Source organism: Lucilia sericata, unplaced genomic scaffold (genome assembly GCF_015586225.1).
Source record: "Lucilia sericata isolate MDLA Ls3-8-SP2 unplaced genomic scaffold, ASM1558622v1 Contig000638F_arrow, whole genome shotgun sequence".
NCBI lineage: Eukaryota > Metazoa > Arthropoda > Insecta > Diptera > Calliphoridae > Lucilia > Lucilia sericata.
The window spans coordinates 80548-96464 of record NW_023994644.1 but is presented as its reverse complement, the minus strand read 5'-3'; the positions used below and the strand labels follow the sequence as shown (position 1 = coordinate 96464).

General features: G+C 33.8%; 1 protein-coding gene across 1 annotated transcript in view; it reads right to left on the bottom strand.

Annotated features, from left to right (window-relative positions):
- Nucleotides 1–5750: 5750 nt before the first annotated feature.
- The window catches only part of LOC119606935 (long-chain-fatty-acid--CoA ligase 4), a 52703-nt gene continuing 42536 nt past the window's right edge, over nt 5751–15917 (bottom strand). The window contains 11 exon segments of the mRNA XM_037960608.1: nt 5751–6130; nt 6132–6226; nt 9293–9568; nt 9639–9792; nt 9877–9986; nt 10053–10202; nt 10205–10224; nt 12519–12658; nt 12730–12904; nt 12970–13129; nt 13198–13843. Of these exon segments, the coding sequence (XP_037816536.1) occupies nt 6071–6130; nt 6132–6226; nt 9293–9568; nt 9639–9792; nt 9877–9986; nt 10053–10202; nt 10205–10224; nt 12519–12658; nt 12730–12904; nt 12970–13129; nt 13198–13843 (1986 nt within the window). The 3' untranslated portion in view covers nt 5751–6070.

The window sequence follows — 15917 nt, the reverse complement described above, 5'->3', positions numbered from 1 at the left end:
GTCATGATGCAATAAAACAAAATATGAAAATTGAAAACTAGACACAAATTGTGAAAAAAAATACTTTTAATAACAAAATAGGAAAAACTACAATAAATATAAACAAAAACGGATATTGCTGTCGAACAAAAATTGAAACTTTTATTTTTTTAGTTACATGATATTGAAATAAAATGGGTAACAGCATAGAAAATAATTTAGAAAAAATCAGGATATTAGAACTGAACTGGAACAGAACTAGAACTGAACTAGAACTGAACTAGAACTGAACTAGAACTGAACTAGAACTGAACTAGAACTGAACTAGAACTGAACTAGAACTGAACTAGAACTGAACTAGAACTGAACTAGAACTGAACTAGAACTGAACTAGAACTGAACTAGAACTGAACTAGAACTGAACTAGAACTGAACTAGAACTGAACTAGAACTGAACTAGAACTGAACTAGAACTGAACTAGAACTGAACTAGAACTGAACTAGAACTGAACTAGAACTGAACTAGAACTGAACTAGAACTGAACTAGAACTAGAACTGAACTAGAACTGAACTAGAACTGAACTAGAACTGAACTAGAACTGAACTAGAACTGAACTAGAACTGAACTAGAACTGAACTAGAACTGAACTAACTGAACTAGAACTGAACTAGAACTGAACTAGAACTGAACTAGAACTGAACTAGAACTGAACTAGAACTGAACTAGAACTGAACTAGAACTGAACTAGAACTGAACTAGAACTGAACTAGAACTGAACTAGAACTGAACTAGAACTGAACTAGAACTGAACTAGAACTGAACTAGAACTGAACTAGAACTGAACTAGAACTAGAACTGAACTAGAACTGAACTAGAACTGAACTAGAACTGAACTAGAACTGAACTAGAACTGAACTAGAACTGAACTAGAACTGAACTAGAACTGAACTAGAACTGAACTAGAACTGAACTAGAACTGAACTAAACTGAACTAGAACTGAACTAGAACTGAACTAGAACTGAACTAGAACTGAACTAGAACTGAACTAGAACTGAACTAGAACTGAACTAGAACTGAACTAGAACTAGAACTGAACTAGAACTGAACTAGAACTGAACTAGAACTGAATAGAACTGAACTAGAACTGAACTAGAATTGAATTAGAGCTGAACTAGAACTGAACTAGAACTGAACTAGAACTGAACTAGAACTGAACTAGAACTGAACTAGAACTGAACTAGAACTGAACTAGAACTGAACTAGAACTGAACTAGAACTGAACTAGAACTGAACTAGAACTGAACTGAACTAGAACTGAACTAGAACTGAACTAGAACTGAACTAGAACTGAACTAGAACTGAACTAGAACTGAACTAGAACTGAACTAGAACTGAACTAGAACTGAACTAGAAACTGAACTAGAACTGAACTGAACTAGAACTGAACTAGAACTGAACTAGAACTGAACTAGAACTGAACTAGAACTAGAACTGAACTAGAACTGAACTAGAACTGAACTAGAACTGAACTAGAACTGAACTAGAACTGAACTAGAACTGAACTAGAACTGAACTAGAACTGAACTAGAACTGAACTAGAACTGAACTAGAACTGAACTAGAACTGAACTAGAACTGAACTAGAACTGAACTAGAATTGAACTAGAACTGAACTAGAACTGAACTAGAACTGAACTAGAACTGAACTAGAACTGAACTAGAACTGAACTAGAACTGAACTGAACTAGAACTGAACTAGAACTGACTAGAACTGAACTAGAACTGAACTAGAACTGAACTAGAACTGAACTAGAACTGAACTAGAACTGAACTAGAACTGAAATAGAACTGAACTAGAACTGAACTAGAACTGAATTAGAGCTGAACTAGAACTGAACTAGAACTGAACTAGAACTGAACTAGAACTGAACTAGAACTGAACTAGAACTGAACTAGAACGGAACTAGAACTGAACTAGAACTGAACTAGAACAGAACTAGAACAGAACTAGAACAGAACTAGAACAGAACTAGAACAGAACTAGACAGAACTAGAACAGAACTAGAACAGAAACTAGAACAGAACTAGAACACTAAAGAAACTAGAACAGAACTAGAACAGAACTAGAACAGAACTAGAACAGACTAGAACAGAACTAGAACAGAACTAGAACAGAACTAGAACAGAACTAGAACAGAACTAGAACAGAACTAGAACAGAACTAGAACAGAACTAGAACAGAACTAGAACAGAACTAGAACAGAACTAGACGAACTAGAACAGAACTAGAACAGAACTAGAACAGAACTAGAACAGAACTAGAACAGAACTAGAACAGAACTAGAACAGAACTAGAACAGAACTAGAACAGAACAGAACTAGAACAGAACTAGAACAGAACTAGAACAGAACTAGAACAGAACTAGAACAGAACTAGAACAGAACAGACTAGAACAGAACTAGAACAGAACTAGAACAGAACTAGAACAGAACTAGAAACAGAACTAGAACAGAACTAGAACAGAACTAGAACAGAACTAGAACAGAACTAGAACAGAACTAGAACAAACTAGAACAAACTGGAACAGAACAAGAATACTAGAACAGAACTAGAACAAACTAGAACAGAACTAGAACAGAACTAGAACAGAACTAGAACAGAACTAGAACAGAACTAGAACAGAACTAGAACAGAACTAGAACAAACTAGAACAGAACTAGAACATAACTAGAACAGAACTAGAACAGAACTAGAACAGAACTAGAACAGAAATAGAACAGAAATAGAACAGAACTAGAACAGAACTAGAACAGAACTAGAACAGACTAGAACAGAACTAGAACTGAACTAGAACTGAACTAGAACTGAACTAGAACTGAACTAGAACTGAACTAGAACTGAACTAGAACTGAACTAGAACTGAACTAGAACTGAACTAGAACTGAACTAGAACTGAACTAGAACTGAACTAGAACTGAACTAGAACTGAACTAGAACTGAACTAGAACTGAACTAGAACTGAACTAGAACTGAACTAGAACTGAACTAGAACTGAACTAAACTGAAACTGAACTAGAACTGAACTAGAACTGAACTAGAACTGAACTAGAACTGAACTAGAACTGAACTATAAACTGAACTAGAACTGAACTAGAACTGAACTAGAACTGAACTAGAATTGAACTAGAACTGAACTAGAACTGAACTAGAACTGAACTAGAACTGAACTAGAACTGAACTAGAACTGAACTAGAACTGACTGAACTAGAACTAGAACTGAACTAGAACTGAACTAGAACTGAACTAGAACTGAACTAGAACTGAACTAGAACTGAACTAGAACTGAACTAGAACTGAACTAGAACTGAACTAGAACTGAACTAGAACTGAACTAGAACTGAAATAGAAATGAACTAGAACTGAACTAGAACTGAATTAGAGCTGAACTAGAACGAACTAGAACTGAACTAGAACTGAACTAGAACTGAACTAGAACTGAACTAGAACTGAACTAGAACTGAACTAAACTGAAAGAACAGAACTAGAACAGAACTAGAACAGAACTAGAACAGAACTAGAACAGAACTAGAACAGAACTAGAACAGAACTAGAACAGAACTAGAACAGAACTAGAACAGAACTAGAACAGAACTAGAACAGAACTAGAACAGAACTAGAACAGAACTAGAACAGAACTAGAACAGAACTAGAACAGAACTAGAACAGAACTAGAAAAACTAGAACAGAACTAGAACAGAACTAGAACAGAACTAGAACAGAACTAGAACAGAACTAGAACAGAACTAGAACAGAACTAGAACAGAACTAGAACAGAACTAGAACAGAACTAGAACAGAACTAGAACAGAACTAGAACAGAACTAGAACAGAACTAGAACAGAACTAGAACAGAACTAGAACAGAACTAGAACAGAACTAGAACAGAACTAGAACAGAACTAGAACAGACTAGAACAGAACTAGAACAGAACAGAACTAGAACAGAACTAGAACAGAACTAGAACAGAACTAGAACAGAACTAGAACAGAACTAGAACAGAACTAGAACAGAACTAACAGAACAGAACTAGAACAGAACTAGAACAGAACTAGAACAGAACTAGAACAGAACTAGAACAGAACTAGAACAGAACTAGAACAGAACTAGAACAGAACTAGAACAGAACTAGAACAGAACTAGAACAAAACTAGAACAAACTGGAACAGAACTAGAATAGAACTAGAACAGAACTAGAACAGAACTAGAACAGAACTAGACAGAACTAGAACAGAACTAGAACAGAACTAGAACAGAACTAGAACAGAACTAGAACAGAACTAGAACAGACTAGAACAGAACTAGAACAGAACTAGAACAGAACTAGAACAGAACTAGAACAAACAGAACAGAAATAGAACAGAAATAGAACAGAACTAGAACAGAACTAGAACAGAACTAGAACAGAACTAGAACAGAACTAGAACTGAACCAGACTGAACTAGAACTGAACTAGAACTGAACTAGAACTGAACTAGAACTGAACTAGAACTGAACTAGAACTGAACTAGAACTGAACTAGAACTGAACTAGAACTGAACTAGAACTGAACTAGAACTGAACTAGAACTGAACTAGAACTGAACTAGAACTGACTAGAACTGAACTAGAACTGAACTAGAACTGAACTAGAACTGAACTAGAACTGAACTAGAACTGAACTAGAACTGAACTAGAACAGAACTAGACAGAACTAGAACAGAACTAGAACAGAACTAAACAGAACTAGAACAGAACTAGAACAGAACTAGAACAAAACTAGAACAGAACTAGAACAGAACTAGAACTGAAACTGACATACAATAAATTCTGAACTTAGAAGAGGTTTTTCAAAGTTTCACTTTTTACGACGCCCTTTTTCCTTCACTAAATAAAAACACCATTTATTTTTTAATATTTTTTGTTTATTTTTTTATATAATTTATTCATTTTATTTTTTGTATGTTTTTCTCTTGGTTTTATTAAAAATTACTGGCTCTTTCTTAAGTCTTCTCTAAAAAGAAAATAATAATAAACAATAAAATGTTTTTAAACATTTTACATGTTTAGTACTAAATCTTAAATTTAGCTTTACTATTTAAAAAAAAAGTACTTAATACACTTAATAATCAATTTGTAATTAGTACTAAAGGCTAATTTCAAATAAAATAAAAATAATAATAGTAATTTAATAATTCTGGTATAATAAAAATTTACAATAATTTTTTTTATTACTTTTTTTAACAAAAAAAGGAAATTTTAAAAGAAAGTTTCTTGCAACAAAAAAATAATTATTAAAATATTCATTTTTATATAATTAATAAATTTACTTTAAAGCCTTAGGAAAAGGAAAATAAAATAATTCATTTAACAAAATTTAAATAAAAATTCAATTTCAAAATTTTTTTTAATTTTTTCGCATTTTTTTTTTTAATAAAAATAAAAACTTTAGAACTTGTTTTTGTTTTATAAAATATTAATTAATAATAATAAATGTTTAAAGATCAATATTTTACAGTTATTTTTTTTTTTTTGTTTTGTTGTTTTTTTTTCTTTTAAATTAAAACAAACTAATTTTAATTTATTGTTTTTAATTTCTATTAATTTGTAAGTTTAATTTTTTACTGGTTTTTTCTTTGCTCTTTCTTAGCTAATGATGTTTTTTCTAGTTCTCTTTTTTTCAGTAATTTTTTAAATTTTAAATTTACGTTTATTTGTGTAGTTTTTTTGTTTTTACTTTTTATTTTAAATAATAAGTTATTTAATTGTTTTTAGTATGCAGTTAGTTTTTGTTGAAATATTGCTGGTTTAAGAAAGAATTGTTATTAAGGTCAAGGTGGTAAGGAGGGGGTTAAGAGGGAGAGGGTCTTTGTAGGAAAGGAGTTTGATTATGAGAAGTTTTTGTTTGTGTTTTTTTTTTAATTAAATTGTGTAAATGAAGAATAAAAAATTTCTTTGTTATTTATATTTCAAATAAAGATTTTTAGCTTTCATTTAGATGCTGTTTGTTTTGTTGTTTTGTTTAGTAAAACTAAAACTATGATTTAGTCACTTTCATGAGGCATACATGCGATTGATATCGTGTTGATATTTATCTTGAATATCTTTGCGTTTTCAGTTTAAAGGCAGCGGTTACCAGACCCATATCGGGAGACCAAACTTCTTTGCACAATGTAATGGCGGCGGGGACTTCGTATTTTTGTAATTTGCCTAAACACAAAAAGGAAACAAATTAAACATCATTGTTGTTGGAAATAAATAGTTCAATTCTAGTTAAGTTCAAGTTGAGTTCTAGTTGAGTTCTAGTTGAGTTCTACTTGAGTTCTAGTTGAGTTCTAGTTGAGTTCTAGTTGAGTTCTAGTTGAGTTTTAGTTGAGTTTAGTTGAGTTTTAGTTGAGTTTTAGTTGAGTTCTAGTTGAGTTCTAGTTGAGTTTCTAGTGAGTTCTAGTTGAGTTTCTGGAGTCTAGTGAGTTCTAGTTGAGTTCTAGTTGAGTTCTAGTTGAGTTCTAGTTGAGTTATGAGTTCTAGTTGAGTTCTAGTTGAGTTCTAGTTGAGTTCTAGTTGAGTTCTAGTTGAGTTCTAGTTTGTTCTAGTTCGTTCTAGTTCTGTTCTAGTCTGTTCTAGTTCGTTCTAGTTGTTCTAGTTCTGTTCTAGTTCTGTTCTAGTTCTGTTCTAGTTCTGTTCTAGTTCTGTTCTAGTTCTGTTCTAGTTGTTCTAGTTCAGTTCTAGTTTGTCTAGTTCTGTTCTAGTTCTGTTCTAGTTCTGTTCTAGTTCTGTTCTAGTTCTGTTCTAGTTGTTCTAGTTCTGTTCTAGTTCTGTTCTGTTCTAGTTCTGTTCTAGTTCTGTTCTAGTTCTGTTCTAGTTCTGTTCTAGTTCTGTTCTAGTTCTGTTCTAGTTCGTTCTAGTTCTGTTCTAGTTCGTCTAGTTCTGTTCTAGTTCTGTTCTAGTTTGTTCTAGTCTGTTAGTTGTTCTAGTTCTGTTCTAGTTCTGTTCTAGTTCTGTTCTAGTTATGTTCTGTTCTAGTTCTGTTCTAGTTTGTTCTAGTTCTGTTCTAGTTTCGTTCTAGTTCTGTTCTAGTTCTGTTCTAGTTCTGTTCTAGTTGTTCTAGTTTGTTCTAGTTCTGTTCTAGTTCTGTTCTAGTTCTGTTCTAGTTCTGTTCTAGTTCTGTTCTGTTTGTTCTAGTTCTGTTCTAGTTCTGTTCTAGTTCTGTTCTAGTTCTGTTCTAGTTCTGTTCTAGTTCGTTCTAGTTCTGTTCTAGTTCTGTTCTAGTTCTGTTCTAGTTCTGTTCTAGTTCTGTTCTAGTTCTGTTCTAGTTCTGTTCTAGTTCTGTTCTAGTTCTGTTCTAGTTCTGTTCTAGTTCTGTTCTAGTTCTGTTCTAGTTCTGTTCTGTTCTGTTCTAGTTCTGTTCTAGTTCTGTTCTAGTTCTGTTCTAGTTCTGTTCTAGTTCTGTTCTAGTTCTGTTCTAGTTCTGTTCTAGTTCTGTTCTAGTTCTGTTCTAGTTCTGTTCTAGTTCTGTTCTAGTTTGTTCTAGTTCTGTTCTAGTTCTGTTCTAGTTCTGTTAGTTCGTTCTAGTTCTGTTCTAGTTCTGTTCTAGTTCTGTTCTAGTTCTGTTCTAGTTCTGTCTAGTTCTGTTCTAGTTCTGTTCTAGTTCTGTTCTAGTTCTGTTCTAGTTCTGTTCTAGTTCTGTTCTAGTTCAGTTCTAGTTTGTTCTAGTTCTGTTCTAGTTCTGTTCTAGTTCTGTTCTAGTTCTGTTCTAGTTCTGTTCTAGTTCTGTTCTAGTTCTGTTCTAGTTCTGTTCTAGTTCTGTTATTCTAGTTCTGTTCTAGTTCTGTTCTAGTTCTGTTCTAGTTCTGTTCTAGTTCTGTTCTAGTTCTGTTCTAGTTCTGTTCTAGTTCTGTTCTAGTTCTGTTCTAGTTCTGTTCTAGTTCTGTTCTAGTTCTGTTCTAGTTCTGTTCTAGTTCTGTTCTAGTTCGTTCTAGTTCTGTTCTAGTTCTGTTCTAGTTCTGTTCTAGTTCTGTTCTAGTTCTGTTCTAGTTCTGTTCTAGTCTGTTCTAGTTCTGTTCTAGTTCTGTTCTAGTTCTGTTCTAGTTCTGTTCTAGTTCTGTTCTAGTTCTGTTCTAGTTCTGTTCTAGTTCTGTTCTAGTTCTGTTCTAGTTCTGTTCTAGTTCGTTCTAGTTCTGTTCTAGTTCTGTTCTAGTTCTGTTCTAGTTCTGTTCTAGTTCAGTTCTAGTTCTGTTCTAGTTCTGTTCTAGTTCTGTTCTAGTTCTGTTCTAGTTCTGTTCTAGTTCTGTTCTAGTTCTGTTCTAGTTCTGTTCTAGTTCTGTTCTAGTTCTGTTCTAGTTCTGTTCTAGTTCTGTTCTAGTTCTGTTCTAGTTCTGTTTAGTTCGTTCTAGTTCTGTTCTAGTTCGTTCTAGTCTGTTCTAGTTCTGTTCTAGTTCTGTTCTAGTTCTGTTCTAGTTCTGTTCTAGTTCTAGTTCTGTTCTAGTTCTGTTTCTAGTTCTGTTCTAGTTCTGTTCTAGTTCTGTTCTAGTCTGTTCTAGTTTGTTCTAGTTCTGTTCTAGTCTGTTCTAGTTCGTTCTAGTTCTGTTCTAGTTCTGTTCTAGTTCTGTTCTAGTTCAGTTCTAGTTCTGTTCTAGTTCTGTTCTAGTTCTGTTCTAGTTCTGTTCTAGTTCTGTTCTAGTTCTGTTCTAGTTCTGTTCTAGTTCTGTTCTAGTCTGTTCTAGTTCTGTTCTAGTTCTGTTCTAGTTCTGTTCTAGTTCGTTCTTGTTCTGTTCTAGTTCTTTTCTAGTTCTGTTCTAGTTCTGTTCTAGTTCTGTTCTAGTTCTGTTCTAGTTCTGTTCTAGTTCTGTTCTAGTTCTGTTCTAGTTCTGTTCTAGTTCTGTTCTAGTTCTGTTCTAGTTCTGTTCTAGCTGTTAGTTCTGTTCTAGTTCTGTTCTAGTTCTGTTCTAGTTCTGTTCTAGTTCTGTTCTAGTTCTGTTCTAGTTCTGTTCTAGTTCTGTTCTAGTTCTGTTCTCTTCTGTTCTAGTTCTGTTCTAGTTCTGTTCTAGTTCTGTTCTAGTTCTGTTCTAGTTCTGTTCTAGTTCTGTTCTAGCTCTGTTCTAGTTCTGTTCTAGTTCTGTTCTAGTTCTGTTCTAGTTCTGTTCTAGTTCTGTTCTAGTTCTATTCTAGTTCTGTTCTAGTTCTGTTCTGTTCTAGTTCTGTTCTAGTTCTGTTCTAGTTCTGTCTATTTTTGTTCTAGTTATTTGAAATCAGTTTTACTTCAGTTCGAAAACCTACATTTTCTAGCATGTTCGGCCATTTCCTTAATGACCGCCTTTTCCATTACTGGATTAGAGCAGAGGTCTTCGAATGATTTGCTTTCCAAACCCTGACGTTGTGCTAATTCTTCCAAATGCTTTTGATTGGGCACCACCAAAGCTACAGTAAATTGTTTTGTAGGATCACCATAGACGCAAATATTTTCAATCAAGGGACAGGTCTTCAATTCAGATTCCACCTTGCCCAAGGAAACATATTCGCCAGCTTGCAATTTAACCAAATCCTTTTTACGATCTAAATGAGGATACAAAAATTGTTTCAAAACAATAATCTTAAAATTGTAAATAACAACAAAAGCTCTTACCAATGATTTTAAGTACGCCATCGGGATGCATTTCACCAATATCACCGGTTTTGAACCAGCGTTTGCCATCCTCTTCAAAGAATTCTTCAGCGGTTTTTGAGGGCAATTTATAATAGCCCAGGGAAACACATTCGCCACCAACAAGAACTTCACCCTGTAAAAGACAATATAAAATAAACGATGTTAATAAAATGCAATTAAAACTAAATAACTCTAAACGATTTTAATAAACACTTACTTGAGGATAGGGTTTATTGGTTATTCTATAGCCACCTTCTTCCCAATTGACTAAACGAATTTCGGAAACAGTTAAAGGAGCACCAACGCGTCCATACTGGGTATCACGGTCTAAAAATTTTAGGAAAATAAAAGTTTAATAAAAAAATTAAATTTTTTTTATAAAATAAAACTTACAATCCATAACAGTGGCACCGGAAGTAGTTTCAGTTAAGCCGTAACCTTGTATCAAATCCACACACAAACAGGTCTTAATTTGTTCGTGGGTATCGGGTGAGAGAGGAGCACCACCAGACATCATAATGCGAACACGACCACCCATAAGTTGGCAACCTTTTTGAAAACCATTCTGGAAAAAAAGAAAATAAATAATGAGATTAATAAGATATTTAGAAATACATTGAATAGAACTAGAATTGAACTAGAACTGAGCTAGAACTAAACTAGAACTGAACTAGAACTGAACTAGAACTGAACTAGAACTGAACTAGAACTGAACTAGAACTAGAACTGAACTAAACTGAACTAGAACTGAACTAGAACTGAACTAGAACTGAACTAGAACTGAACTAGAACTGAACTAGAACTGAACTAGAACTGAACTAGAACTGAACTAGAACTGAACTAGAACTGAACTAGAACTGAACTAGAACTGAACTAGAACTGAACTAGAACTGAACTAGAACTGAACTAGAACTGAACTAGAACTGAACTAGAACTGAACTAGAACTGAACTAGAACTGAACTAGAACTGAACTAGAACTGAACTAGAACTGAACTAGAACTGAACTAGAACTGAACTAGAACTGAACTAGAACTGAACTAGAACTGAACTAGAACTGAACTAGAACTGAACTAGAACTGAACTAGAACTGAACTAGAACTAGAACTGAACTAGAACTGAACTAGAACTGAACTAGAACTGAACTAGAACTGAAACTGAACTAGAACTGAACTAGAACTGAACTAGAACTGAACTAGAACTGAACTAGAACTGAACTAGAACTGAACTAGAACTGAACTAGAACTGAACTAGAACTGAACTAGAACTGAACCAGAACTGAACCAGAACTGAACTAGAACTGAACTAGAACTGAACTAGAACTGAACTAGAACTGAACTAGAACTGAACTAGAACTGAACTAGAACTGAACTAGAACTGAACTAGAACTGAACTAGAACTGAACTAGAACTGAACTAGAACTGAACTAGAACTGAACTAGAACTGAACTAGAACTGAACTAGAACTGAACTAGAACTGAACTAGAACTGAACTAGAACTGAACTAGAACTGAACTAGAACTGAACTAGAACTGAACTAGACTGAACTAGAACTGAACTAGAACTGAACTAGAACTGAACTAGAACTGAACTAGAACTGAACTAGAACTGAACTAGAACTGAACTAGAACTGAACTAGAACTGAACTAGAACTGAACTAGAACTGAACTAGAACTGAACTAGAACTGAACTAGAACTGAACTAGAACTGAACTAGAACTGAACTAGAACTGAACTAGAACTGAACTAGAACTGAACTAGAACTGAACTAGAACTGAACTAGAACTGAACTAGAACTGAACTAGAACTGAACTAGAACTGAACTAGAACTGAACTAGAACTGAACTAGAACTGAACTAGAACTGAACTAGAACTGAACTAGAACTGAACTAGAACTGAACTAGAACTGAACTAGAACTGAACTAGAACTGAACTAGAACTGAACTAGAACTGAACTAGAACTGAACTAGAACTGAACTAGAACTGAACTAGAACTGAACTAGAACTGAACTAGAACTGAACTAGAACTGAACTAGAACTGAACTAGAACTGAACTAGAACTGAACTAGAACTGAACTAGAACTGAACTAGAACTGAACTAGAACTGAACTAGAACTGAACTAGAACTAAACTGAACTAGAACTGAACTAGAACTGAACTAGAACTGAACTAGAACTGAACTAGAACTGAACTAGAACTGAACTAGAACTGAACTAGAACTGAACTAGAACTGAACTAGAACTGAACTAGAACTGAACTAGAACTGAACTAGAACTGAACTAGAACTGAACTAGAACTGAACTAGAACTGAACTAGAACTGAACTAGAACTGAACTAGAACTGAACTAGAACTGAATGAACAGAACTGAACTAGAACTGACTAGAACTGAACTAGAACTGAACTAACTGAACTAGAACTGACTAGAACTGAACTAGAACTGAACTAGAACTGAACTAGAACTGAACTAGAACTGAACTAGAACTGAACTAGAACTGAACTAGAACTGAACTAGAACTGAACTAGAACTGAACTAGAACTGACTAACTGACTACTGAACTAGAACTGAAATAGAACTGAACTAGAACTGAACTAGAACTGAAACTAGAACTGAACTAGAACTGAACTAGAACTGAACTAGAACTAGAACTGAACTAGAACTGAACTAGAACTAGAATCTAACTAGAACTAGAACTGAACTAGAACTGAACTAGAACTATATCTATAATTGATCTTGAACTGATCTATAACTAATCTAGAACTAATATAAAACTGAACCAGATCTGAACTATATCCGAACTAGATCGGATCTACAACAGATCTTGATTTCAAGTAAGAGGTATTAAAATTAATGTTTAAACTTACTTGTCAATTAAAGGTGTCTCATAACCTCTTTGGAACCATTTAACTTTGTATTGATATAAAAATTGGAATAGAGCTTTCTTAAAGGCCGAACCGGAATTGACTTTATCGTTAATACCCTTAGAGATACGATCCAAAATAAGCTGTAAAATAACAATAACAAAATGTTATTATTAAATTATTCACAAAATAAGTCCTAATTTCAAATACTAACCGGTACTGTGGTCATGCAAGTGGGTTTCAAAACAGTAGCATCACCTTTGCAGCCTCTCATGATCTTACTACTAGTATCGATTAAAGTCAAGGGGGTAGAATAACCAATGGGAACACCAGTCATTAGACAAACACTTTCGGCCACCAATTCAAAGACATGGGCCAAGGGAAGGAAGCTGTTAGAGGAAATAACAAAAACGTATAAGATCTGTTTAGTATATGATGAAAATCTATTTACTACCCTATTAAAACATCATCGGGATAGATGGGTACCACATCAACGAAACCTTTCATGGTGGCAATACAATTTTTGTGTGACAAACAGACACCTTTGGGTGTGCCAGTTGAGCCAGAAGTGTACATAATAATAGCAATATCATCACCCTTGGGAGGAACATTTTCTGCAAAAGGAAATTTTTAAATTTAATTCGAAATTTGTTTAAGAAGAGTTAAATAAGAGTTTACTTACCAAATTTACTATCTTGACCATTGCGTACGACCTCAGAGAAAGGCAAAATCTTAACACCTTCCTTAAAACCAGTAGTATCAGTTTTATGCAATTGATCTTCCATATAAATGATGGTATCAACCTGGGGACATTTATCCAACAAGACCTTAAACTTGGGCAACAAATCGTGAGAAGTAATGACAGTGGTAACTTCAGTTTCACTAATACAATGAGCCACACCCTCATCACCCAAAGTGGCATAGACGGTAACAATTGACATGGATTGTTTGAAACAACCATGAGCGGCAATCATCCATTCGGCACGTGTCTCGGCAAAGATAACAATATTTCTACGGGGTTCCTGACCACACTCACGCAGACCACGACCAAAAGCCGCTGCCATGCGTTCAGCCTCTATGAAATTCTTCCATTTGTATTCGCCCATATTGTATTTCTTGAAAACACGACCATTGGGCTGTAGCTCATCCTCCTCGCTGAGAATTTGACGAGTGCCCAGGCAACGTTTCGATGAATGAGTTTTAGCCACATAATTGAAAACCTTTTCGAGAGTATCTATGTTGTCCTGCAGCATTTTGATATGTGTCTCTCTGGGTGGTTCGGTTGTGCGATAATTTAGAGCCGCCTCATCATTGCTAACAATTTTTGCCTAAAAATTATCAATAATTAAAACAAATATTATTATTTTACAATTACTTTAAATAAATTAATAAAATTTAAACCCATAATTTAAAAAAAAAACACATTTAATTACAAATTTTTTTATTAAATTAATTAAAAATAAAAGTGTAAATTATAGTTTTTTTTGTTTGGAAAACTATAGAAGGTGTTTTTCCTTTTAAATTTCTTGCTTTAAAATAAAGGGAGCTTTCACCGTTTTGGGGTCTCTTTTTATAAATTTTTTTTGCCACCCCCTGTTATTCATATTAATAATGAGTGCTTTTTCTTTAAACTAAATTTTATACAAAGTTTTTGTTTTTATTATTATTTTTTTTAATAGAATAAAAGTAACCAACACCTTGTTAGTTTCCGCCATTTAAGGAAAAAACAAAGTTTTTATAGTAAAAATCAAGAAGTATTTTATATTATTTAGAGTAATGAAATCAAATACAACAATTTATATTTAAATTAACAAAACCTCTATATCATCCTCGTTATATTTAGATCTTTCCTCAATTGTGGCCTTATTAATGGGTAAAGCCTGTTTTAAATATATTAAAAAATATATTCATTTAGATAGAACGCAGAATTAATGGATTTTTTATTATAAAAGTTTTTTATAAATAATTAATAAATTTTAATTAAATTAAATTTAGCTAAATTAGTGTTTAGTTAAATAAATTTTTAAACCAATTCAACATTAAAATAGGGAGTTATCAATACTTACAGAACTAGAACAGAACTAGAACAGAACTAGAACAGAACTAGAACAGAACTAGAACAGAACTAGAACAGAACTAGAACAGAACTAGAACAGAACTAGAACAGAACTAGAACAGAACTAGAACAGAACTAGAACAGAACTAGAACAGAACTAGAACAGAACTAGAACAGAACTAGAACAGAACTAGAACAGAACTAGAACAGAACTAGAACAGAACAGAACAGAACTAGAACAGAACAGAACTAGAACAGACAGAACAGAACAGAACTAGAACAGAACTAGAACAGAACTAGAACAGAACTAGAACAGAACTAGAACAGAACTAGAACAGAACTAGAACAGAACTAGAACAGAACTAGAACAGAACTAGAACAGAACTAGAACAGAACTAGAACAGAACTAGAACAGAACTAGAACAGAACTAGAACAGAACTAGAACAGAACTAGAACAGAACTAGAACAGAACTAGAACTAGAACAGAACTAGAACAGAACTAGAACATAACTAGAACATGACTAGAACAGAACTAGAACAGAACTAGAACAGAACTAGAACATAACTAGAACATGACTAGACAGAACTAGAACAGAACTAGAACAGAACTAGAACAGAACTAGAACAGAACTAGAACAGAACTAGAACAGAACTAGAATAGAACTAGAACAGAACTAGAACAGAACTAGAACAGAACTAGAACAGAACTAGAACAGAACTAGAACAGAACTAGAACATAACTAGAACATGACTAGAACAGAACTAGAACAGAACTAGAACAGAACTAGAACAGAACTAGAACAGAACTAGAACATAACTAGAACATGACTAGAACAGAACTAGAACAGAACTAGAACAGAACTAGAACAGAACTAGAACAGAACTAGAACAGAACTAGAACAGAACTAGAACTGAACTAGAACAGAACTAGAACAGAACTAGAACAGAACTAGAACAGAACTAGAACGAACTTAGAACAGAACTAGAACAGAACTAGAACAGAACTAGAACATGAATAGAACTGAACTAGAACTGAACTAGAACTGAACTAGAACTGAACTAGAACTAGAACATAACTAGAACTAGAACAGAATTAGAACTAGAACAGAACTAGAACAGACTAGAACAGAACTAGAACAGAACTAGAACAGAACTAGAACAGAACTAGACAGAACTAGAACAGAACTAGAACAGAACTAGAACAGAACTAGAACAGAACTTAGAACAGAACTAGAACAGAACTAGAACAGAACTAGAACAGAGAACTAGAACAGAACTAGAACAGAACTAGAACAGAACTAGAACAGAACTAGAACAGAACTAGAACAGAACTAGAACAGAACTA